The sequence below is a fragment of the Salvelinus alpinus genome, chromosome 21 (genome assembly GCF_045679555.1).
Source record: "Salvelinus alpinus chromosome 21, SLU_Salpinus.1, whole genome shotgun sequence".
Taxonomy (NCBI): domain Eukaryota; kingdom Metazoa; phylum Chordata; class Actinopteri; order Salmoniformes; family Salmonidae; genus Salvelinus; species Salvelinus alpinus.
This window is the reverse complement of record NC_092106.1, coordinates 12,772,035-12,798,663: the sequence shown is the minus strand read 5'-3', so window position 1 is coordinate 12,798,663 and position 26,629 is coordinate 12,772,035. Positions and strand designations below refer to the sequence as shown.

The window sequence follows — 26,629 nt, the reverse complement described above, 5'->3', positions numbered from 1 at the left end:
AAGTGACTAGTGGTCCATTTATTAAAGTGTCCAGTGATTGGGTCTCAATGTAGGCAGCAGCCTCTCTGAATTAGTGATTGCTGTTTAGCAGTCTGATGGCCTTGAGATAGAAGCTGTTTCTCAGTCTTTCGGTCCTAGTTTTGATGCAGCTGTACTGACCTCGCCTTCTGTATGATAGCAGAATGACTAGACAGTGGCTTGGGTGGTTGTTGTCCTTGATGATCTTTTTGGCCTTCCTGTGACATCGGGTGCTGTAGGTGTCATGGAGGGCAGGTAGTTTGCCCCCGGTGATGCGTTGTGCAGACCGCACCACCCTCCGGAGGGCCTTGCGGTTGAGGGCGGTGCAGTTGCCGTACCAAGCTGTAATACAGCCCGACAGGATGCTCTCGATTGTGCATCTGTAAAAGTTTGTCAATGTTTTGGGTGACAAGCCGAATTTCTTCAGCCTCCTGAGGTTGAAGAGGCGCTGTTGCGCCTTCTTCACCACACTGTGTGGGTGGACCATTTCAGTTTGTCTATGATGTGTACGCCAAGGAACTTAAAATGTTCCACGTGTTACAGTGTTGTCTACACTTGATTTCCATAAAATGGGGTTTGCCCCTCTGGGCCACCATAGTTGTCTCTCTCGCTTTCAGAGCAGAGGTGCCATTTCTTGTCATTGTCGTTTCACCTCTATGATAACACCCTCCCGCCCCTTCGCTGTCACGAGTCCACACTTAACACATACTGACCTCGCCCCCCTGTGTGTCTTTGTCTCCATAGCAACAGGGAGCCCCAGACCCCGGAGATGAATAAGCTGCGTCAGAGCCTGCGCAGGAAGAAGCCCACCTACGTGCCGGAGGCCAGTAGACCCCACCAGTGGCAGGCAGACGAGGAGGCCGTACGCAAGGGCAAATGCAACTTCCCTGTCAGGGTAAGACTGAGACCCCTATCCTGGGACCTGGTCTTAAGCTGACTCTTAACTAATCCTCAACCTAACTCTTATCACTCTTAATCTTTTGGTTCAAAATATTGAGGTATAAGATTCAATTGGCATACTATCTGGGACAACAGGGAAGGAAGTTGTATTTCGTCTAACAAAATCACACCTAACTCTAGCCTTAGCTCTAACTTAGTTCAGACTTTTACTCTTATCCTAACTCTTATCCAGACCATGAGAAACAATATTCTCTGGTCTGATGAAACCAAGTTGAACCATTTGGTCTGAATGCCATACGTCATGTCTGGAGGAAACCTGGCACCATCCCTATGGTGAAGCATGGTGGTGGCAGTATCATGCTGTGGGGATGTTTTTCAGTGGCAGGGACTGGGAGACTACTTAGGATTGAGGCAAAGATGAACGGAGCAAAGTACAGAGAGATCCTTGATGAAAACCTCATCCATAGTGCTCAGGACCTCAGACTGGAGTGAAGGTTCACCTTCCTACAGGACAACGGCCCTAAGCACACAGCCAAGACAACTCAGGAGTGGCTTCGGGACAAGTCTCTGAATGTCCTTGAGTGGATCTGCAGAGAAGCATAGGAGAAATTCCCCAACTCTGCCAAGCTTGTATCGTCATACCCAAGAAGACTTGATGCTGTAATCGCTGCCAAAGGTGCTTCAACAAAGTACTGAGTAAAGGGTCTGGCAAAAAAAATGTAAGAACCTGTTTTTCTTTGTCATTATGGGGTATTGTGTGTAGATTGATGAGGGGGAAAAACTATTTAATCCATTTTAGAATGAGGCTGTAACGTAACAAAATGTGGAAAAACTCAAGGGGTGTGAATACTTTCCGAAGCCCATTGGAGATATACCCTTCAGTTTCTCCAGGACCTGTGACTTTCTTTGGGACCTTCATCCATAGAAAGGGTTGAGCAGATTTCACAGGTCTCTGAATCTGAGGTTAGGAAACATAGAAATTAGGACTTGTTTCATTATTCTCAAGTGTTATAGCATTTGATATTTCGTTGCAATTGTGTTTTTGTATTGTCATAGTTCTCTCTTTGGGACTGGAAATCTGTTCATTAGCTAACGAGTTTAGCTACTAGCTAGGTAGCTAACGTTGTTGTTTTTAGCAGATCAAGCTAACGTTTGTGACATAAAAAATATATATATTGGATGTCTGTCTATCCTATTTATATGTAGCAAGCTAGCTAGCTGACGTTACCTGGAATAGATGGTTAACTTGATAAACAACTTGCCTGTGTGCTGCACATAATCCCAGTGCCACCACCTCCTGCTGCTAGCATTACTATCCATGCAGGAAATGCAGCCCTCTGCGATGCTTCTTTGGGAAATCTATAAACATTAATTTAAAAAAATAGATGAAACCATGGTTGCCAGGACCATCCCACGTGCAAATACTATGGTCAAAATCAGATTACATTTTTTTAGGTAAACAAAGATTTTTGAGTGTAATTCCTTTTTAATTGTGCATCTAGCAAGAGAGGAATGTGTTGGCACAGAATTTCTAAACCCAGAGGCGCAACTTTGTAAGACTTACAGGAACGCTTGCGAAATAGGTCAAACAGACCAGGCCAAAGTTTGGGGTTTGAGAAATAAATGAGAGAAGTGCTTCCTTAGTTGTTCATTTTCTCAACATCTAAAGGCACAACCGAGATTCGAGACAATGTCTTAAGTAGTTGAACATGTTATTACTCCAACCTCGTGACTGACAAACTGACACGTTTTCAAACTACTTTATATCAAATGAGTGCCTTCCATTTCACGGCCTGCACATGCGCAGTTCGGCGTGAGACAACCGTTTGACCCGATGATCTGTTTCTATGCAAGAGAGAGCTTAGCTAGCCATTGTCGCCATGACATCACCTACAAGTGTGATCAGGGAGTTCTATTGGAAAAGCCGTATCTTCATTCTGTACTCTCTCATCCAGGTGAAGCTGGTTGAGAGAATGCCAAGATTGTGCAAAGCTGTCATCAAGGCAAAGGGTGGCTACTTTGAAGAATCTTAAATCTAAAATATATTTTGATTTGTCTAACACTTTTTCGGTTACTACATGATTCCATATGTGTTATTTCATAGTTTTGATGTCTTCACTATTATTCTACAATGTAGAAAATAGTCAAAATAAAGAAAAACCCTTGAATGAGTAGGTGTGTCCAAACTTTTGACTGGTACTGTAGTTCTGTCAGGTAAGCCTACTTTGCAGTTAACATTTAATTGAGAAGGTTATTGGGGAGTCTTTCTGTCTACCCACAAGATGGTTATCATTAGCATCGCTAACTGGCTACATGGAATGATAAACAAACACGCACACAAAACAGACAGTTGGTAAATATTGCTGGAAATTAATTGGCAGATATTAGGGTGGGAAAATGTAAATGTGGCTTTGATTGGATAGTAGCCGGGAGCTTTATGCTTATGACAGTTTGTAATGGAACAAATGAAAAAATGCAGGTACTTTCATAATTGCTTGGCGAGCTTCTGTTAGCTCGCGGTCTACCCCTGAATTATACTAAGTTCACTAGCTTAGCTAGCTAGCTGTTTACAGCCGTGACGGAACAGCTGTTGTTTACAAACGCATCGGAAGTTCTTTGGGGTCCTCCTCAAAAAGCTGTAAAAAGGTCTATACAAATTCAAGTTCATTGGTCCCGTACGCAGCGAAATGTTTATAGAACTAGAAACAAGGCGACCATGTCTGTCGGTGCCATCTTGCTACAAGAGCATAGCAGCAGTTGTTTGGAGCACATAGCAGCAGTGTTTGGAGGCAGGCCAAAGTCTACACAAGGTGTCTCTTTCTGTTTCTCTCTCTCTTTCTCGCTCCCTTTATTTCTCTCTCTATCTCCCTCTCTCCAATGTTCCTGCGCAGAGAAGCAGAAGATTGAACTTCACTCAGCTTTCTAGAGTTTTCTAGAGTTTTTCTAGAGTTAACACTATCAACGGTTCCCTTTACTGTGGGAATTGTGATCGAATCAACAAAATATTAGCCACTTTCAAAGCAACATACCGAAACAAAACGAACTATGCAAGACTTAGTATGCAAAATTAACTATATAAGATATTTTGTTGTAGTCAGAACACATCAGAGTAGGATTCTATTGCAATGACACCACTACTCAGCCCGTGCTCTACACAGACCGGTGCGCCATAACCAATCATAGCTGCAGTAGGCCTACTATATATGCAAATAGACCATTGCCATATATGGATCTGTGCCATTCACTTTGAACTGGACTGTGTTTACAGCATCAGCGGTTGTGGGTAGATGCGCTTGTTTTGAGATCAAAGTGAGAGCTACATGTAGCGACGTGTGTACATTTGTTCTTATCCTTATCCTAACTAGTTAGTGAGTTATTACCCCAGTTATAGATCCTTTGTAGTCAGCAATGGGGGAGTGATTGCTTCCTACAAGAACACAAAACGTGTGTATTTCTAGACATCTTTGAAAAGCGAGATAGGTAAAGAGCTTTTTTGTTATTTAAAAAGGCAGTGTTGTATTTTGAGAAAGCTTGTTCAAGCCTAATTAGCCAATAGGCAGAGGGTAGCATAATTTGTCTAATTCTCTGTAATATTGGTATGGGAATAATGCTGCATTTATTTTGTAAAGTGGTTTCTTGCATCAAACAACACAGCAACATGTTCAGTCACCTCCTTGTCTGAAGGACACATGGATAAACAGGTTAATGTCAAGCCCTGCAGGTTTTTTTCAAAAGTCTCATGGAAAGTAGGCCTACATTGAACACCACACATTGGCTGCCACTGTAGACTGAATGATAGAACAGCTATTTCCATGTTAAAATGTTATTGGATGCGTTTTCTCCATTGTTCGGCCTACATTATGATCAAATAGCCACAGAAGCCTACTTGACTACTGTTAAAACTAACTTAAAGTGGGTACAGCCTCAGTTTTCACAGCAAAAGCACGCCGGAAGTTGCACAAAGTTGCACAATGTTCAAGTTTGAGCTCAGCAGACCTGAAATCTGCTCAGTGATGAAACAATTTTGAGAGAACATTGCCTCTCTCTCTCTCTCTCTCTCTCTCTCTCTCTCTCTCTCTCTCTCTCTCTCTCTCTCTCTCTCTCTCTCTCTCTCTCTCTCTCTCTCTCTCTCTCTCTCGCTCTCTCTCTCTCATTTTCTCTGTCCACTTTCACTCAGCCACACAACTCTAAATGGGGTAAATAAAGTGACTCATGCTTTCAAAAGGCCTCTGTGGAAAGATAGTATCCAACTACTGTATTTGAGGCAGCTTTTCTGTATGTTTTTCACTCTGCTGGCTTGGCTCAGAGGAATGGGTTTGTATTTTACAAAAAAAAGCTCTTTCAACCTAATTGTCTCTCCAAGGGCCTCCGATGCGCCACAGGGAACTCTGTGGGACAGGAAATCTAATCCCGTAAAAGGTCCTCATTCATCCTCATTATTAGCAACTAACACAGTCTGGTGGCTCACTTTGGAATGGAAGGACTTGCACTATTTTGTGATAATGTGACTGCAGAGGATATTAAATAGATTGCATAGGTTACTTGGGCATATTTGTGTGTTCATGCAGTTTGTATGAATCTTCATAATAGCCTTCGCATCTCCCTCTCAGTCTTAATGTATCTCACATTTTCTCTCTCTTTCTGTTGTTGTTTCTGTCTCTCCATCTCTCTCTCGTTGTTTCTATCTCTCTTTATGTCTCGCTCTCTCTCTCTCTCTCTTTCTCTCTCTCGCTCCATCTCTATCTGTAGTACCTGGGTCTGGTGGAGGTGGAGGAATCCAGAGGGATGCATGTGTGTGAGGAGGCTGTCAAAAAGCTCAAAATTGTAAGTATCCCTCCACTCTAACCCCCTGCAGGTACCTCTGTTGTATTTCTGTTTACGTAAGCAGCCATGTTTTGTTGTATAGGCAGGTATTCTTATCCTGGTGGAGTTATCAACTCATTATAAGATATCCTGCACTGTGCACGTATGCAGTAGTTCAACACACACATGCACGCAAGCACTCACACTCAATCACACGCGCGCACACACACACACACACACACACGCACCGATACCACTGCAGTGTCTTGCTCCCTCTCGAGATCTTTTCAGCTTTTTTCACCTGTTTTGATTTTTTCCTGCCAATTCCCTTTTTTCTCCTTACTCACCTCTTACCTCTTATCCCCAGATCCATATCTCCTCTCCTCTTCTGCCCTACCTCTATTTTGCCTTTAAGCTCAGCCAAATCCCACCCCAAGCATCTGCATTTAATTCCTAATCTAAGCCCCTTGCAGCCTTCCCCTGGTGGGGCTGAGCCCTCCTTAGTCTCAGACCTGACCATCCCCGTACCACAGCTTTAGAACAGCCGCCCGCCACTCGGCCCTCTGGGAAGGCAGAGTCGCCCAGGCCGTGCGAACAGTGTGACACAGAACAGGCCGGGTCACACAAGCACAAGCTGCGACCATAGCATGTGCTGCTGCCCGGGCCAGTGCTGCAGAGAAGCCTGGTATACTAGACAGGGTCTTGGGGATAGGGTGGCATGCAGTCAGAGTGGGGTCAGGAAGGAGGGGACACCCCCCTGTCAGCTCCCAGGCTCTCCCGACCTCGGTGCTCTGTCTGTGGGGAAGGAGTTGGGAGAGCAGGCCTAGACCCATGGAGAAGCCTGGCCGGCTCCGGTGTTTCACTGTCTTGTTTGTTTTCCCAGCCTGACCCTTTTTTTCTCATCGTCTTTCATGGGCTTTGTCCACTGCTCAGCAGGGTAGTTGTGTGTGTGTGTGTGTGTGTGTGTGTGTGTGTGTGTGTGTGTGTGTGTGTGTGTGTGTGTGTGTGTGTGTGTGTGTGTGTGTGTGTGTGTGTGTGTGTGTGTGTATCTCTTCTATCCTTTAGCCTTCATCAGCAAGTCTGCTGCACCCCTGTCGTCTCCTTTGTCAATTTTCTTTTACCTATCCACACACTCAGTTCTCTCTCCCTCTCTTTCTCTTTCTCTCTCCAGTCTGCAGTATAGTGATTGGCTGTAATTCCGGCTGGTAGTCAGGGAGCAACTCTTAGCTTCTCTCAGAGGCTCTCCTCCTCTTCCTCTCCCGCTATCTCTCCATCGCTTTACCTTATTTTTCACACGCTTCTCTATCTTTTACATCGTCCTCCTCCTCCTCTCCTCTAGTTCAGCTCTCTCACTGCCTCAACTCTCTTCCTTCCCCTCTCCTTTACTCTGCCCTCGCTCTTTCTCTCTGGGATTATGCAAAATACTGACGCTTCATCGGTTTGCCACGCTTTTCAAAGTCATTTCCTGCAGCGCTCTCAGTCTCCCTCATCTCGCTCTTTCTCTCTCTCTCTCTCTCTCTCTCTCTCTCTCTCTCTCTCTCTCTCACACACACACACACACACACACACACACACACACACACACACACACACACACACACACACACACACACACACACACACACACACACACACACACACACACACACACACACACACACACACACACACACACACACACACACACACACACACACACACATCTTAGCCACTCAGTAGGAGTGCAGGACTACTGCTCTCCCAGCTATCCTCATATTTTGATGGTATTTTTAGCCTGGCCTTGTTCTGGTGCCCCCTGCTGAATAGATAGAGAGGCTTGTGAAGTGAGACAGCCAGCTGGCTCCCCTCAGTAGGATACCCTCCTCTATTTCTCTTTATCTACTGCCTCCTACAGAGAAACAGAACAACTGGGACATGCATTCCACTATTGCCACTTGAGGACAATGAAAACCCTTAGATCTACTATACAGCCATATGTTTTAGGCCTCTGGTGATCTGACTGCACCGGTCCTGCAGCATCAGTCAGATAAGTTCAGTGATAGAATGGCCCTGTGGTGTGAGTGTGTTTCGATGAGAGTGGAAGCCCCTTGGTGCTCTCTCTCTCTCTCTCTCTCTCTCTCTCTCTCTCTCTCTCTCTCTCTCTCTCTCTCTCTCTCTCTCTCTCTCCCCCTCCCTCAATCCCTCCCTCCCTCCCAATTAAATTACATTTGAATTACTTTATTGTCATGATGTAACAATGTACATATTGCCAAAGCGTACTTTGGAAATTAAGTGATTCATTAATTTATAATATTAACATAATCAAAATAATAGTAATCAAGATTGTCAACGGGACAATCAGTAACAACAATAACAATAGCAATGGCATAGAGGACATGTGCAGGTTGGTTGGTCTGTCAGACACTGTGCCTCATCTTATGGCAGGCAGCAATGTAGTGCGCTGTTAACCCACAGTTCTCTGTGTCCTCGCCCAACCGGACAGGTAGCCTATTTTCATCAGAGAGGTCTTTGAAACCTTTAATAAGGGTTTCAAATTTGGTTAAATGACACTCTAATTGTTTTATACTGTATTTTGTACATTTTGTCAGGAAATGCCGCTCTGTCTTGAGTTCTGCTGGGGTGCAGTGGTTGCACAGCTTTCCTCTACAGGGAGCCAGGTTTTCCTGTGTCTACCCTCCTCAATAGCAAGGCAGTGCTTACTAAGCCTGTACTTTGTCAAGGTTTTTCTATGGTTTTGATCAGTAACCATGGCCAAATAGTTTGTCATGGTGTACTATTGATTTAGGGTCAGATAGCACAGCATTTTGCTTTGTGCTTGTGTTTCCCAATAGGTCATGTAGTCTTGTTTAGACTGTGTTGTAATTTGGTTTATTCTGATTGATTGGATGTTCTGGTCCTGAGGCGTCAGTGTGTTAGTAGAACAGGTTTGTGAACTCAGCCCCAGGACTCTTGGCATTGCAGAGCCTAGTAATAATATGCGAGTGGGTCACTGTATTTTAGATGTTTCCTAAACGTAATTGCTATTTTTTTTGTTTTTATTATTAGTGGATATTGGCCTAATTCTACCCTGCATGCGTTTGTAGTTTTCCTCTGGACATGTAAGATAATATTACAGAACTCTGCATGCAGTGTTTGTTCCATTGGGTGCAATCTTGTTTTGCAAGTGGACCCCACACCTCGCTGCCATTAAGTGCAATGAGACATTCAATTCGTTTTAGACTAATTTGAATAGTTATTTCAATTTCAATTTGTTTTTTTAATGGCGTAGAATGCCCTGTGTACTTTCTCTCTCAGTTCATTTACTGTCTCATTTAGGTGTCCAGTTGAGCTTATTTTTAAACCTAAGTAATTGTAGTGTGTGCAGTACTCTGTATTTTCTACCAATTGAAAACTTTGGTCTAATTCCCTGAGATCTGGATCTTCTCTGGAAAATAATTATTTGTGTTTTTTTGGGGTTAACTGCCAGGGCCCAGGTCTGGCAGTACTGCTCTAGCAGGTCCAGGCTCTGCTGTAGGTCATGTGCTGTGGGTGACAGCAGCCACAGGTCATCTGCGAATAGCAGGCATTTAACCTCTGAATTATGGAGACTTAGACCAGAGGCTGAGGATTTTTCTATAATATTGGCCAATTCAACCCTGTTGAAGGCCTCGTACCTGGTTAAAGAATTGTATTTTTTTCTTGCTCATTTTGATAATACTCGTATTGCCATTGAATTATGTTATATGTTACCCCCTATACCACTTTCATTAACTTTTAGAACAGTCCTGTATGCCAAAATAGAGTCAAATGCTTTTTGGAAGTCAATAAAGCAAGCATACATTTTGGTCTTATTGTGGTGGACATGTTTATCTATCAGGGTGTGTAGGGTGGAAATATGATCAGTTTTGCGATGTTTGGTATAAATCCAATTATTGAGGAAGTTTAGAACTCTTACATTTATAATACTGCAGAAAACCTCTCTCTCTCTTTTCCTCTCTTTTCTCTCTCTCACCCCTCCTCTCTCTCTCTCTCTCTCTCTCTCTCTCTCTCTCTCTCTCTCTCTCTCTCCTTATCTCGGTCTCTCTCCACAGAGTGGCAAGAAGACAGTGAAAGCAGTGCTGTGGGTTTCAGCAGACGGTCTCAGAGTGGTGGATGACAAAACCAAGGTAAGAGTGTGCCTGCAGGGCTGTTTGCATAAAAGTGTGTGCTAATCATACATACAAACACACAAAGTCTGCTTCCAGATGTAAACAGTGACTAAACATGAAACAGCAGCCTGGGACCATAGATACCCCTGCTGGTGGTCTCTATCTCAGTAAGTTCAGAGTTCGTATGACAGAGCAAGTGTACAGATGTAGGATCATCATTTGATCACTCTGATGCAGGATAACTTTCCTGCAATGCTGGACATTTGAAATGTATAGTGTATTTGATGTTTAAAAAGGCTTCTGAAGTTTGTAATTTCCACATGGAAATCTTTCAACCCCTACAAACATTTCCATAATTATAATCCACATAATAATTCCCATTTCTGTTTGCTGCAGGATAATTTTTATTCTGTAGCAAACTGCCTCAAATTACGATCCTACATCTCTAGTAGGTAAAGTGTGTTGGAAAGACGAAGAGAGAAAACTGCTCAGCAGGCGAGAAGCTGGCACTCCCCCTCTACCCTCCCCCTACTCCCCCGTTCGTCTTTTACTCTCCCCCCTATACCCTCCACCTTCACCACCCTTTCGGCTGCTACTCTCCCCCCTCTCCTTACCCACACTGCAGGTCTCTCTACCTCAGCACTTTCCCAGGTCACCTGCCATTCTCAGTCTGGGCTTAGATTGATGATGTCACCCTTCAGACTCAGCACAAGGACCGTACCTCGTGCCTGTCCCGATGACTGTGTTTATCCTCGCTGGCCAGATTAGATTTACTTTAGGCCGGACTGCTGAGTTTTCACACTTGACATTTCAAATTTTAATATATTGACAGCATGACTTGAACTTCACATCAAATTCGTACTTCGGCCTCAGACAGAGCCTGACTGCAAATTCCAGTTCTGTTCTTCCTCCTTCTCTCACACAGTGTTTACTTGTGCACTCTCCCTCATGGATTTAAAAGGAATGGATTGGGGCAAGGAACTTCCTCCAGCCAACGTTTTCACCAGTCCGATGCTTTTATATACTTGGATGTCAAAGGGGGCTTTGTGTAGGGGAGGGAGACACAGTACACACACACACATAACATTTGATTTGACACACACACAAAGAAACACACATGCACTCCTCAGTACAGGACTGTCTGGCCGCCAGGGGCCCCTATTGCGAGTGCAATTACCCACGTTTCTTGTCAGGCCAGAGAAAAGAAAGGGGGGGAGAAACAGTCCCACTAAGCAGTCTTTTTTGTTTCCTGTGTGGCAGTAGACAAATGGACCCCCCATCCCCCCTCAGCATACCTCTACCTCCCCTCTATTGTAATCCCCTACCTCACTGAGTCAGCACAGTCTCCTAAAGACCTCTCCTCACCCTCTCCCGGTCCACTTAAAGTCAGCGTCAAAGAACACCACCGCCACAGAGAAAGAAAGCCCCCTCTCCCTCCGCCTCTGTATCTGACCCATGTGACATGACTCAGCACTCTGCCCACTTTCAGTTTTTCAGTGACATGCCTATGAGTGATCCCCCACAAGCCCACACACACCCCTTGCTATCCCCCTCACCTCCACCCACCCAGAGGAAACCCAGTCCAGCGCGCGCACACACATAACCAGACGTTCACTTCCACCACCAGCCTTTCTTCATCTACTAATTGGCTCTGAATGAATAGACTGTTATTTATTCCTTGCCCGCTTCATTCATCCCTCTCTTCCTATTCCCAGATGAAGAGTGGAAGGAAGTCCCTAGATGAGTGTGAGCCCAATTTCCCTTTCATCTCTTGTTTCCCACTCATTCCACTCTGACTCAAAGGGTGTCGGGAGCCCAGGGGCCACTAGTGGCATGGGGCGGGGGGTGGGGTGTAAGAGAGAGGGCCCCTTCCTCACCCGATAGTTCCCTATGGTCACCAGCCGAAACTCCTGAATGAGCCTGATACAGATTCTGGAACAAGAGAAAAACAAAGTGTTTACATCATCATGTCTTACATCATGTTTACATCATATTTTACATCATGTTTAACATCATGTCTTACATCATGTTTGCATCATGTTTTACATCATGTTTTACATCATGTTTTACATTATGTTTGCATCATGTCTTACATCATGGTTTACATCATGTTTACATCATGGTTTACATCATGTTTACATCATGTTTTACATCAGGTTTTATATCATGTTTACATAATGGTTTACATCATGTTTTGCATCATGTTTTGCATCATGTTTTGCATCATGTTTTACATTATGTTTGCATCATGTTAACATCATGTCTTACATCATGCTTTACGTCATGGTTTACATCATGTTTACATCATGTTTTACATCAGGTTTTATATCATGTTTACATCATGTTTTACATCATGTTTTGCATCGTGTTTTACATCATGTCTTACATCATGTTTTACATCAGGTTTTATATCATGTTTACATAATGGTTTACATCATGTTTTGCATCATGTTTTGCGTCATGTTTTACATTATGTTTGCATCATGTTAACATCATGTCTTACATCATGCTTTACGTCATGGTTTGCATCATGTTTACATCATGTTTTACATCAGGTTTTATATCATGTTTACATCATGTTTTACATCATGTTTTGCATCGTGTTTTACATCATGTTTACATCATGTTTTGCACCATGTTTTACATTGTGTTTTGCATCGTGTTTTGCATCGTGTTTTACATCATGTTTACATCATGTTTTAAATCATGTTTTGCGTCATGTTTTGCATCATGTTTTGCATCATGTTTTGCGTCATGTTTTGCATCATGTTTTGCATCATGTTTTACCTCGTGTTTTGTAGAGCTGTGAACAAGATCTAGTGCTTGAGAGTAACAAAGGTTGATTTTCGGTAGATTATCTTTCCTCACCAAATAATTACATTTGATATTTTAGTATGCGTGTTTTAATTATATACATTCTCTATATGCTACCATGTTATGTGTGATACGTTTCATTTATGACGTGGCAAAATCAGCCTTCTCTACAATGTAATGTCTTTGTCTTTAGGACCTCATCGTAGACCAGACCATTGAGAAGGTGTCCTTCTGCGCGCCCGACCGCAATTATGACAAGGCTTTCTCCTACATCTGCCGTGACGGCACCACACGCCGCTGGATCTGCCACTGCTTCATGGCCCTGAAGGACTCGGTGAGGGTGTGTGTGTGTGAGTGGGACAAGGCCCAGCGACTAGTCCAATCCCCGCATCGCTCACCCAGGGATTAAGATTAGGATTACTCTAGGGTTATCACCGTCTCAATTGCTTCTTGGAGCGCTATCCACTGTGACCTCCTGGCACTCAGAGACATATTTCTTACAGGGTGATAACCACTTTTATAGTGCCATGTCATTGCTCAAAGACATGGCTTTGGTTTGATAAAGCATTTTCCAGTATGGAAATTGACTGGCTTTAGGCTATATTCAGATTTGTCAATGTGTATGTTTCAGTACTAGTGGCCATTCACACATAATAGAGTTTTACACACACGCAAACATGCATGCGCCCACGTACACACACAGGGGTGTTGAGGAGGGGTGTTGACCGGGTGTGTTGCGGTCACCAGGGCGAGCGTATGAGCCACGCCGTGGGCTGTGCCTTCGCCGCCTGTCTGGAGAGGAAGCAGCGGCGCGAGAAAGAGTGCGGCGTCACAGCCTCGTTCGACGCCAGCCGCACCTCCTTCGTGCGCGAGGGCTCGTTCCGCATGACGTCGTCCAGCCAGCAGGGGGGCGAGCGCGATGACATCACGAAGCAGCTGCAGGACAAGAAGACAGGTATGACTCATCAGGAGATGGAGAGCAGCGCAAACACACAGACAGTCACACCTGTCTCTCACATTCTAATGTATCACTGGAAAGGTACTGGAAAGTCAAATGTGGCCTGTTGTGGCCTGTGTTATAGAGCTAACAGGAACAGGAGGATTCACTCACTTTCGATGGTTGTTGTTCTCCTCAATCACTCTGTGTGTAACAACACATCTACTGTATGTTGGCTAGTAGTAACCCTTATCAGTGTTATTGGCTGTAGTGGTTACTGGTTGTAGTCCAACATTAACCCTGGTCATAGTAGTCCAAACCTTAACCCTGGTCATTATAGTCCAACATTTACCCTGGTCATTGTAGTCCAGACCTTAACACTGGTCATTATAGTCCAACATTAACCCTGGTCATTGTAGTCCAATATTAACCCTGGTCATTATAGTCCAACATTATCCCTGGTCATTATATACCAACGTTATCCCTGGTCATTGTAGTCCAACATTAACCCTGGTCATTGTAGTCCAACATTAACCCTGGTCATTGTAGTCCAACATTAACCATTGTACTCTGTCTGTCTCCAGAGCCTCCGTGTACCATCCCAGCCATCCCCTCTGGCACCTCCTCACCCCCTGAGGGCGCGGCCTCGCCTGTGGGGCAGGGGGTGGAGCACGCCATCCCGCGGCGCCACGCGCCCATTGAGCAACTGGTGCGTCAGGGCTCCTTCCGGGGCTTCCCGGCCCTCAGCGGGAAGAACTCCCCGTTCAAGAGGCAGCTCTCGCTGCGCCTCAACGACCTGCCTTCCAACCTGCAGCGCAAGACCGCCGACTTCCAAAGCAAGAACCCAGGTTAGCCTCTCCTGTTTATGTTAGCTTAGCTAAGTCTCTGCATTCTATGACCTAGCACGAAGAGGGGTTAGCCTCACCTGTTTATGTTAGCTTAGCTAAGTCTCTGCATTCTATGACCTAGCACGAAGAGGGGTTAGCCTCACCAGTATAGGACAACATAGTCCTGCAATGCCACCCTTCCATGTTGTGTTCATCACTCGGAGGAAGCCTGGAAATCAAGGCTAATGTCAACCAGAGCCTGGAGTTTTCCTGGCTTCATGACATGACCAAGGCTAACTCAGGGCTTTTTCCCGGTCAGATCATGGGTCAGGAAAAACTCTGGACCCTTATGACAACGTATGGTGGTGTTTATAATTACACCAAAGTAGTATTTGACCAGGAACAAGTGAAGCCAGAGAGTGATTGGGGTCATAATAGCAGTGGAGTTGATCATTAGTGTGTTATTAAGGATGTTGTTAATTGCTGTGGCTGATTGCTGAGTCCATGTAATGGTTATAAGTATAATAATTAGGATTCCCAGCACGGCTTTGTTCCTGCTGTAGTGAGGTAGATTAAACCTCTCAGTTATGTTGATTATAGTTATTATGAGGCTGATGGTGGCAGACCGCGGCTTTTAATAATTAATAAACACACATTTCTGATGGTTGCAGCACAATTGTGCCTGACATCTATTTACATTCATGTATGCAGCAGTAGCAGCAGTAGCATAGTGTACAGAGATTCTCTCTTTCGTATAGGATCTGTACCTATATGAATCCCACGCATGCATAGAAGACACCCACACACGCACTTAGCTAGCAATAGAAGCCACACGAGCATGAACACACGCAAGCACAGGACACATGTACACACACCCACACACACACAGTAGCAGCTAATTTCACAGCTCTCTCAGTGAACAATGTGTCTATGAGCAGTCTCCACTAGACCAGTCCCTCCACATCCCCTTAAAGCTGTCATGTCCACAGAGACAGCCCCCAGCCAGCCCCTCTCACAGCCATAGACCCAGAGATTGTAGTACACACACACACACACACACACATACACACACACACACACACACACACGGATGCACACATGCATGCACACTAACACTACACTACTACACAGAGAAACCCCACAGCTGCTCCCATCCTCTCTGAACCCTATAGGCCAATGAAATGTTCAGAAAGAGAGACATTACAAGGCAGTCATGAACAAAGCAGCAGGGCTCTCCAGACAGAAAGACACTACATCTGCACCTGGAGTAGTTCTTCTAAGCAAGGTCATATTCATTAGGCACCAAACAGAAGAAAATAGACTGAAACAGGGTGTGACTACTCGTTTTCGTTGCAAAAGGTTTTGCTACGGTGTGCCCTAATTAATAGGACCCAACAGAGAGACGGTGCAGCAGCAGCTCCATAGGGATTACATCCACCACTGACCCCTCTGGTTCTGATTGGCCCCACAGCTCTCTCTGCTCTCCACAGGCTTTGCTCTCTCTCTGTCAGGGACAGGTCACTGATAGGGGAATTACACACATTTTTAGCTATTTTTATCTACTGGCTATAGGTTGAGAGGTTTTCTCTGTTTTCTACACTAAGGATTTAGGCTATAGAGAATCTCATGCATGAAAAACAGACTGGTCAGGTGTGTTACAGAGGAACTTTTATTTTCTTACTTTGCAGTACAAACGATTATGTAGACCTCATAGGACCATGGGAACAGATTACTTTTCAACAAAAGGCTTAGAAATGTTTACATCCGGTGTCATGTACTTTAATCTTATATCATTATATAAGTGTATGTTTGGCCCAAGACTTTAATCTTGCCATCAAATCATCCAAAGGAAAGCCAATCCTCAACCCTTCTCCCCTTCTGTAGTCCCAGAGATGGATCTGTCCGTGTGTGGCGAGGCAGACAGCAGCATCAACGCTCTGTGCAGCCAGATCAACCATTCCTTCACCAGGCCCTCTGAGGAACTCTTCTCCAACCCCACCCCCAACGGCCTGCCAGCCTGCACTGTGCCCCCAGCCATCCCCCCTCCCCCCGCCCCCCTGCAAGGTAACTCATTGAATACCTTATCAGTCTCTCTCTATGAGCTCTAGTCTGTCTTAACATGTAGTGTACAGGTCAACTCCAACTTTGTATTCGGAATGTGTTTGTATTGCGTTTGTATTGTGTTTCTAATGTATTTGTATTGCGTTTGTAATGCATTTGTATTGCATTTGTATTACGTTTGTATTGTGTTTGTATTTGTAATGTTTCTAATGCTGTATTGCTTGTAAGGCTGATTTGCCTGTGAAGTGTCAGTTATCTCTAGGCCGGGATTCAGCCTGTGATGTGCTATAGTGCAGGTCACTATACAGCCATCAATGCAGCTTTTTAAAGGCCTTTTACCCGATGTTTGTGGAGGTCATATTCATGGTAAATGTTGTGCATGTCGGCTCAACCCTTAAAAAGTTTGTTATATACGTATATGGCACGTCTTGCATTGAATCCCGGCCCTAATCAGAAAAGGCTGCCGAATAGGGTGTGTCCTCTGTACTTGACATGGTAAAGCGGTAGAGAGATACAGCAGCAGGGTTGATGTAACATGTGATTGACGTGTGGTTCTCTGCTTCTCTTCCACAGCCACGTCCTCCTGGGTGCAGGCGGAGCCCCCGGTCCAGTCCCCTCCACCGGTGGTCCACAGTGGGCACAGGAGGACGCCCTCCGAGGCTGAGCGCTGGCTGGAGGAGGTTGCCCAGGCCGTCAAAGCCCAGCAACAGACCCCCAACCTGCCCCCGCCACCCATCCAGCCCACCCCTGCCATTCCAGGGCCACCCATGTCAAGCGCACCTATGTCATGTGTGCCCCTAATGGGGGCATCCATGCCAGGGGCAACCATGCCAGGGGTACCTGGCTCCCTGCCCACTTCCATGCAGCCCTTTCCCTTGGCGTTTGATGCCACTCCCGCGCCCGTGGGCATGTATACCCAGCCACCCCTGCAGCCAGCGTTTGTACCCATGCAGGCCTACATGCCCGCCCTGGCCAACAGCATGACGTACTCCAACGCCAGTGTGCCTGTGGTGGGCATCACGCCTTCCCAGATGGTGGCTAATGTTTTCTGCACGGCAGGCGGCTCTACCGGCGGGCCTTCCATGGGCATGGGCTCAGGGCCTAAAATGGGCACGCTCAGCGGTGGGCATCGCCACTCTTTCTCCGGCCAGCCGGGCGGGTTCCCTATGCCACCCTTCGGAGCTCATCCCACCGTCAACGGCCTCCCCCACAACATTCCCACCTCCTCCCTCGCCACCATCACGCAGAACGGCACTAGCAGCAACGGTGGCAGTAGCAGCAGCTGGCCACCGGAGAGCGCACAGCTGGCCAACCCGCCCCCAGCCAATGCCCAGGAGGTTGATCGCTTCGAGGCAAAGTGGGCTGCGCTGGAGACCAAATCGCAACCCAAGGCGGCGCCCAACCCTTTCTCCAATGACTTGCAAAAGACCTTTGAGATCGAGCTTAAACTCGGTATTAACCCAGGTCAGGCCACTGCATAGACTATGATGATCCAGACCCCCAACCAGACTGAACCACTCCACTCCCCCCCAGCCCCCTGCCCTAAATGCTTTCGCTACCCCCCTCTTAATTTTCTCCTCCTCTGTTGAGACTCCAGGATGTAAATTGGGTCTGAATGCAGGGGGGACATGATGACTGTGTATGGGGCTCCTCGCGATGCATTCCATGGGATTTCTAGCAATCATGTTCTGCGTGGGGATCTGTGGAAGACCCAGAGAATATGGACACATCACAGGACACAGAGATTACGTTGATGTTACCCAAGCACAGCAAAGGCCCTGGTTGACTAGCCAATGACACGACTCGGCGGTAGAGACCCCAAAGGAGGCGTCGACCAATAAGAGTGACAGTTTGACGGCCAAAATAGTTTTATTTATTATTTTTACTTAGATTTGAACCGTTATAGTTTTACTTTTTTTTTTCTTCATCAGTGTTCAAAGGTTGTTTCTCCCTGTATTTATTTTGTGTGGAACTGGAAAGAGGAGGGAAATAACTAGCAACTGTAACTGGCAGCGGAGGGAGCAAAGAGAGGGAGTGAGTCATGAAACCAGAGGCTGGAAACGAGTGTAAATAGCATGCTTTTTTCACCCTCTATTTATTACCAATCCACGTATAACTGTCCAATTTGCTTTTCAACCCAAATGAGTCACTGTTAGCTAAATCACCATGGTGACCTAACACCTCTCTGTCCCAGTGCCACTCCACCTGCACGGCAGACACACTAGAACCCTAGAACATTCTGGAAAGGGTTCAAATGGTCCAAATAGTATGGCACATTCCAACGTGGTTGGTTGACTCGCGTTATATTCTGAAACGGGGTAGTAGTCACCCCCAGTACGAGTTTAGTCAGTCAACACTACGAGGGTCTATTTGGGAATGTTGAGCCTGATGTTCAAGAGAGGAGGGAGGCAAGGAGCTTGAGCACTTCGTAAGATAAAGATGGTGAGTTTGGGGCGAGGTCGGCATAGCTTTATTTGAGAGGAAGTTATGATGTTGTTTTGTCGCTGGGTTTGAAATAGCACCCTATTCCTACATAGGGCCTTGGTCAAAAGTAGTGCCTCCCACTGTGCACAGCCGTCAATTCAACGATGGTTCAACTTAATTTAATTGGAATGACGTGGATACAACGTTGATTCAACCAGTGTGTGCCCAGTGGGCTTGGTCAAGCTGCATTTCTGACATAGTGGGACTACAGTCAGTTTGTAGAGGCTTCTGGATCTGAGGCCATTGTGACAGGAAGACGTTATGGCACCTGCTGTGTGTGCTGAGTACCAGGCTGAGTAAAGATGCCTAGAGGAAGTGATGAGTCATTTACCACTTTAAACAGAAAGAGGAAGGCATCCATCTTTGTAGAGGGAAAACAAAGACATGAAAGCGATACGGATAGTCGGGGGAGAGGGAAAGAAAACGGGAAGGTGAAAGGTAGACGGAGAGATCGAGGGCATACTTACGAGAATGAGATGAGGAAGTGGACTATTGAAGGGCTATGATGAACTGAGAAAAGATGAAAGAAGAAAAACGTTAAGTTAAACAGACTGGTTGTTTCATTCCTTTAAACTCCTTTCACTACTCCCAAACAAAGGTACTTCTGTTAGAATGATACTCACCATGCATTTAGAGCTCCATAGAAACAATACTTTACTGTTTGATTATATTCTCAAAAGAGGCAAGCATTTCCTTCCGTGACTTTAGTTTAAACACACAAAGACAATAAATGTGCAGTATACTTTAGCTACAATCCCATATCGGAATTTTAACCCATTTGGCAGGACTTCCATTGGCAGGTCAAGACGGGGCAAACGCATGTGCTTAGATGAGATGGTTTATGCTATTTGCCATTATAATGCTTTATGTATGATCTTGCCCCAAACAACATGAGTGTCTGGGAGTGAGACAGAGTGGGAGCCAGGGGACCAGTGTTATTGAATGGACATCACAACTAGACAAACAGGCTCCATCCAGCCCGCTCTCCTGGTCATTAACTCCTTAGGACTCGGCCAATCAGGCTTTGCCATTTTCATGTGGCACAATACTGACTGACATCCATTTGCTTTCCCAAAGACATAAAGCAGTAGTGAGGAGCCATGCTTTTGCTTGTTTAGACAAATAGATTTTCTAAATTAATTCTCTCCCCGTCTTTTAAGAGAAAAGACATAGTCATTCATGAAATTGCTGTTTTTATTTAGTTAAATTACCCTTGTTTGCACGCCCTTTAAATTAAAATGTAGGTTAATTATGTTCAAAATAAGAACTAAATTACCTCTTAAACTTGATTGTAAACCACAGTGTAGTGATAACAAACTAGTGGAGTTTATTTTTATTCTTTATTTACTGAATTTTGTATTTAAACCTACATATTTGTATTGTAATTACATTGTACAAAGATAAATAAATAATATAATATTAAACTTGTGTTGGTGTCTGTGTTTTTTGCATTCTGTATCATGCTCGCCCTCCCTTTCTTCCAATGCAGGTCATGTACCTGTCTTATCCTTATCCTCATAAGATCTTTATCTTCACCAGTACTAATAGATCAAATGTATCTGCACCCTATGCCAACGGGGATGCATGTACCATTGGCATGTATATAGTCTACTTTTAAAGATGGTCAATAGTTGAACAGCACCAGTCATTAAATTCTGTGAATTCTCTCCATAGCTGTATTTTATATCTCAAACCTACTGTATGCCCTGAAAGTCATGGAGTGAAGCGTTGAAGAATTCTCTCTCATTGAACGCATTGACTACGCTTGCCAACTCTACCACTGTTCACAGGACTCGTAGAGCAGCCTTTCTCTAGTGTCTTGACAAAAGCTCAGGCCCCTAATGCGACCAGACAAGGCCCCTTTTCTTCCCCAAGGGCCATGAAAAAGAGGACAGCCACAGAACACTTGAGTCATTTCAGTAGTAACTCTCTCGTCATTGTCTTTCCCTTACTGCTTAGTGCAGCGCTGAGGAAGAATTGGGACAACAGGAAACACAACAAAGACAGAGTTAGAATGAGGACAGGCCCCACTACTACAGAACAGTGCAAGGGAAATGGGTTGCCATGGACACAGCAGTGAAAGGGTAATTTATAAACATCCCAACACTGCCAGAGTAGGCAGAAAAAGCTCAGTACATATATACATTAAACTGCCATAAGGAAAGAATGTTGTTGGAAATAAAAAAGCAGACTAATGTGCTCACATAGGCCAAATCCTAGTGGTGTCTGTCTGGCCTGGGGAGAAGCTGTCATCTAAGACTCCTCACTGTTTCTATTATGGACATGCTGAACTGCAGGGCCCATATTCATAAAGCATATCAGAGTACCATTTTATTGTGTATTACTGCTGTTACTTTACCCCAATTCAATTTATGAGCTGGGTGCATAATCCCCTAAAGTCATTCTTTATAACAACCCCATACAAAATAAAAAACAAATTTTTATCTGCTTTCAATCTGGTGCGTCACACAGTGCTGGTAAGTGTATGACGGCAGCATGTGATATCAGAATCGGAATCAGTAATTGTGTTTGTGTAATAGCGCTTACCCAGACATTGGAATGGACAGATAATACATTCACTGCTATTTGTTTCTAGTGTTTTAGGATTGGTGTATGGATACTGTGGCACATCTGTTTCCAGTTCACGTCTGTTAAATGTTGCTTTACCACCGTTAGAATAACGTTGGTAATTGCTATGGATGTGAAATGTAAGCGCTCGCACGTGACCTTTAAAGTCCTTGAGGTGAGGGAGGTGATTGATTTCACACGTTTCGACATTGATCAGTTCAGAGTCCATTGTTCTCTTCCCTGTCGCAGGCTGCTAATCACACATACAGTCATTCAACGAGGGCATTTGAACAGATGAAAGGTGTATTTTAATATTTATTGTGTTTCTTGAAGAATCTTTTGTCTTCAGCATAAAAATTGTGGTTTGAAGCCTGATGGCTCCAAGCAACCTCAAAATGTCCAAACACACGGACACACACTCGGAAGGTATTCAGACCCCTTGACTTTTTCCACATTTTGTTATGTTACAGCCTTATTCTAAAATGGATTAAATAGTTTCCCCCCCTCATCAATCTACACACAATACCTGATAATTAACAAAGCAAAAACAGGTTTTTAGACATTTTTGCAAATATACACATACTGCCGTTCAAAAGTTTGGGGTAAAGAAAAGCACATTTTTCGTCCATTAAAATACCATAAAATTGATCAGAAATACAGTGTATACATTGTTAATGTTGTAAATGACTATTGTAGCTGGAAACGGCAGATTTTTTATGGAATATCTACATAGGTGTACAGAGGCCATTTATCAGCAACCATCACTCCTGTGTTCCAATGGCACGTTGTGTTAGCTATCATCAGCATTTGTGGGTTCGATTACAGGCTCAAAATGGTCAGAAGCAGAGAACTTTCTTCTGAAACTTGTCAGCCTATTCTTGTCCTGAGAAATGTAGGCTATTCCATGTGAGAAATTGCCAAGAAACTGAAGATCTTGTACAACGGTGGGTACTACTCCCTTCACAGAACAGCGCAAACTGGCTCTAACCAGAATAGAAAGAGGAGTGGGAGGCCCCAGTGCACAACTGAGCAAGAGGACAAGTACATTAGAGTGCCATTTTGAGCCTGTAATCGAACCCACACATGCTGATGCTCCAGATACTCAACTAGTCTAAGGACAGTTTTATTGCTTCTTTAATCAGAACAACAATTTTCAGCTGTGCTAACATAATTGCAAAATAGTTTTCTAATGATCAATTTATCATTTAAAATTATAAACTTGGATTAGCTAACACAACGTGCCATTGGAACACAGGAGTGATGGTTGCTGATAATGGCCCTCTGTACGCCTATGTAGATATTCCATAAAAAATCTGTAATTTTCTTCTACAATAGTCATTTACAACATTAACAATGTCTACACCGTATTTCTGATCAATATGATGTTATTTTAATGGACAAAAAATGTACTTTTCTTTCAAAAACAAGGACATTTCAGTGACCCCAAACTTTTGAACGTGTATAAAAATAAATCACATTTACATAAGTATTCAGACCCTTTACTCAGTACTTTGTTGAAGGACCTTTGGCAGCGATTACAGCCTCGAGTCTTCTTGGGTATGATTCTACAAGCACACCTGCACTTGGGGAGTGTACCATTCGTCTCTGCAGATCCTCTCAAGCTCTGTCAGGTTGGATCGGGAGCATCGCTGCATAGCTATTTTCAGGTCTCTCCTGAAAAATAGTCCCTTTCGCTGAAAAACAAAAACATCCCCACAACATGATGCTGCCACCACCATGCTTCACCGTAGGGATGGTGCCAGGTTTCCTCCAGAAGTGATACTTGGCATTCAGGCCAAAGAGAATCTTGTTTCTTTTGGCAAACCCCAAGCGGGCTGTCATATCATGCCTTTTTACTGAGGAGTGGCTTCTGTCTGGCCACTCTATCATAAAAGCCTGATTGGTGGAGTACCCTTCCCTAGATCTGTGCCTCGACACAATCCTGTCTCAGAGCTCTACGGACAATTCCTTCCCTTCACGGCTTGGCTTTTGCTCTTATATGCACTGTGGGACCTTATATATTCCAAATCATGTCCAATCAATTGAATTTACCACAGGTGGACTCCAATCAAGTTGTAGATACATCTCAAGGATGATCAATGGAAACAGGATGCACCTGAGCTCAATTTCTAGTCTCATAGCAAAGGGTCTGAATACTTTCAAGAGCCCGGACTTGAACCCGATCAAACATATCTGGAGAGACCCGAATAGCTGTGCAGCAACACTCCCCATCCAACCTGACAGAGCTTGAGAGGATCTGCAGAGAAGAATGGGAGAAACTCCCCAAATACAGGTGTGCCAAGCTTGTAGCATCATACCCAAAAAGACTCAATAATGTAATCGCTGCCAAAGGTGCTTCAACAAAGTACTGAGTAGAATGTTTGAATACTTATGTCACGCCCTGACCTTAGTTCCTTTGTTATGTCTCTATTTTGGTTTGGTCAGGGCGTGAGTTGGGGTGGGCATTCTATGTTTTGTTCTATGTTTTATATTTCTATGTGTTTGGCCGAGTGTGGTTCTCAATCAGAGGCAGCTGTCTATCGTTGTCTCTGATTGAGAACCATACTTAGGTAGCCTCATCCCACCTGTGTTTTGTGGGTAGTTGTTTTCTGTTTCGTGTATTGCACCTTGCAGAACTGTTTGTTTGTCGTTTTTGTTCAAGTGTTCGTATTGATTAAAAGTATTATGAATACTTACCACGCTGCACCTTGGTCCTCTTCTCCTTCTCCCGACGACGTTCGTTACACTTATGTAAATGTAATATTTCAGAATTTCTAAAAACCTGTTTTTACTTTGTCATTATGGGATATTGTGTGTAGATTGATGAGGGCGAAAAAGTATTTAATCAATTTTAGAATAAGGCTGTAATGTAACAAAATGTGGAAAAAAGTAAGTGTGGGAAAAAGTAATACTTTCCCGAATACACTGTATATACAAAAGTATGTGGACACCCCTTCAAATTAGTGCATTCAGCTATTTCAGCCACACCTGTTGCTGACAGGTGTATAAAATCGAGCACACAGCCATGCAATCTCCAAAGACAACATTGGCAGTAGAGAGGCCTTACTGAAGGGCTCAGTAACTTTCAACGTGACACCGTCATAGGATGCCACCTTTCCAACAAGTCAGTTTGTCAGATTTCTGCCCTGCTAGAGCTGCTCCGGTCAACTCTAAGTGCTGTTATTGTGAAGTGGAAATGTTTAGGAACAACAATGGCTCAGCCGCGAAGTGGTAGGCCACATAAGCTCACAGAATGGGTCTGCTGAGTGCTGAAGCACATAGCGCATACAAATCGTCTGTCCTCGGCTGCAACACTCACTACCGAGTTCCAAACTGCCTCTGGAAGCAACGTTAGCACAAGAACTGTTCGTCGAGGAGCTTCATGAAATGGGTTTCCATGGCCGAGCAGCCGCACACAAGCCTAAGATCACCATGTGCAATGCCAAGCTTCGGCTAGAGTTGTGTAAAGCTCACCGCCATTGGACTCTGGCGCAGTGGAAACGTGTTCTCTGGAGTGATGAATCACGTTTCACCATCTAGCAGTTCGACAGACGAATTTGGGTTTGGCGGATGCCAGGAGAACACTACCTGCCCGAATGCATAGTGCCAACTGTAAAGTTTGGTGGTGGAGGAAAAATGGTCTGGGGCTGTTTTTCATGGTTCGGGCTAGGCACCTTAGTTCCAGTGAAGGGAAATCCTAATGCTACAGCATACAATGACATTCTAGACAATTCTGTGCTTCCAACTTTGTGGCAACAGTTTGGGGAAGGCCGTTTCCTGTTTCAGCATGACAATGCCCCCGTGCACAAAGTGAGGTCAATACAGAAATGGTTTGTTGAGATCGGTGTGGAAGAACTTGACTGGCCTGCACAGAGCCCTGACCTTAACCCCATCGAACACCTTTGGGATGAATTGGAACGCCGACTGCGAGCCAGGCCTAATCGACCAACATCAGTGCTCGACCTCACTAATGCTCCTGTGGCTGAATGGAGGCAAGTCCCTGCATCAATGTTCCAACCTCTACTGGAAAGCCTTCCCAGAAGAGTAGAGGCTTTTATAGCACCAAATGGGGACCAACTCCATATTAATATACATGATTTTGGAATGAGATGTTCGATGAGCAGGTGTCCACATACACTACATAACCAAAAGTATCTAAACGCACGCATGCTTGCACATGCATGTATATGCACACACAACCATGCAAACGCATGCTTTCATGTGCATGCACCCGCACCCACCCGCCAACACACGCACAGCCTCCACCATTCTAGAAGGTTGGTTGATATTGTTGCCTGTGAGGCCTGACTGGTTGGATACTCAGTGCTTTTTCCTCACCCCTCCCACTCTTTTCCCCGCCACTGTGTCCAGCCCTGGAGCTCTGACTGGCGCCTTGGCACTGCCCAACTGCACTGGAGCCACTTCATCCCCTGCCAGCTCCTACCGACCCCTGCCAGCAGCTGTCATTCATAAATAACAAGCCTGATAGCTGCCAGGGTGTCCCAGGGAGGGCATGATGCCCACATAGACTGCCCATAGACCAATATGGGTAGTCTACAGTATGTGGACATGACAATATGCATACAACTAACCTATATGTACCTGTTCCAATAGGGGACTATCGATTACGACCATAATTGGGAATAAGATAGAGACATACAGTACCAGTCAAAAGTTTGGACACACCTACTCATTCAAGCCTTTTTCGTTATTTTTTACTATTTTCTACATTGTAGAATAATAGTGAAGACATCAAAACGATGAAATAACACAAATGGAATCATGTAGTAACCAAAAAAATTGTGTTAAACAAATCAAAATATATTTTATAACCAGCATGGCTACCACAGCATTCTGCAGCAATACGCCATCCCATCTGGTTTGCGCTTAGTGGGACTATCCTCTGTTTTACAACAGGACAATGACCCAACACACTTCCAGGCTGTGTAAAGGCTATTTAACCAAGAAGGAGAGTGATGGAGTGCTGCATCAGATGACCTGGCCTCCACAATCACCTGACGTCAACCCAATTGAGATGGTTTGGGATGAGTTGGACCGCAGAGTGAAGAAAAGCAGCCAAGTGCTCAGCA

At 44.7% G+C, this 26,629-nt stretch overlaps 1 protein-coding gene across 3 annotated transcripts in view; it reads left to right on the top strand.

Annotated features, from left to right (window-relative positions):
- LOC139547851 (numb-like protein) overlaps positions 1 to 20,399 on the top strand; it is a 62,373-nt gene extending 41,974 nt beyond the window's left edge. For 2 of the 3 annotated variants that reach the window (XM_071356985.1, XM_071356984.1), the window contains exons 2-9: positions 763 to 913; positions 5,668 to 5,742; positions 9,792 to 9,866; positions 12,856 to 12,996; positions 13,410 to 13,617; positions 14,184 to 14,447; positions 16,311 to 16,490; positions 17,061 to 20,399. In XM_071356985.1, the coding sequence (XP_071213086.1) occupies positions 788 to 913; positions 5,668 to 5,742; positions 9,792 to 9,866; positions 12,856 to 12,996; positions 13,410 to 13,617; positions 14,184 to 14,447; positions 16,311 to 16,490; positions 17,061 to 17,968 (1,977 nt within the window). In that variant the 5' untranslated portion in view covers positions 763 to 787 and the 3' untranslated portion in view covers positions 17,969 to 20,399. The remainder of the gene's footprint in view (positions 1 to 762; positions 914 to 5,667; positions 5,743 to 9,791; positions 9,867 to 12,855; positions 12,997 to 13,409; positions 13,618 to 14,183; positions 14,448 to 16,310; positions 16,491 to 17,060) is intronic. The other variant, XM_071356986.1, reaches the window with a different exon arrangement.
- The last annotated feature ends 6,230 nt before the right edge of the window (positions 20,400 to 26,629 follow it).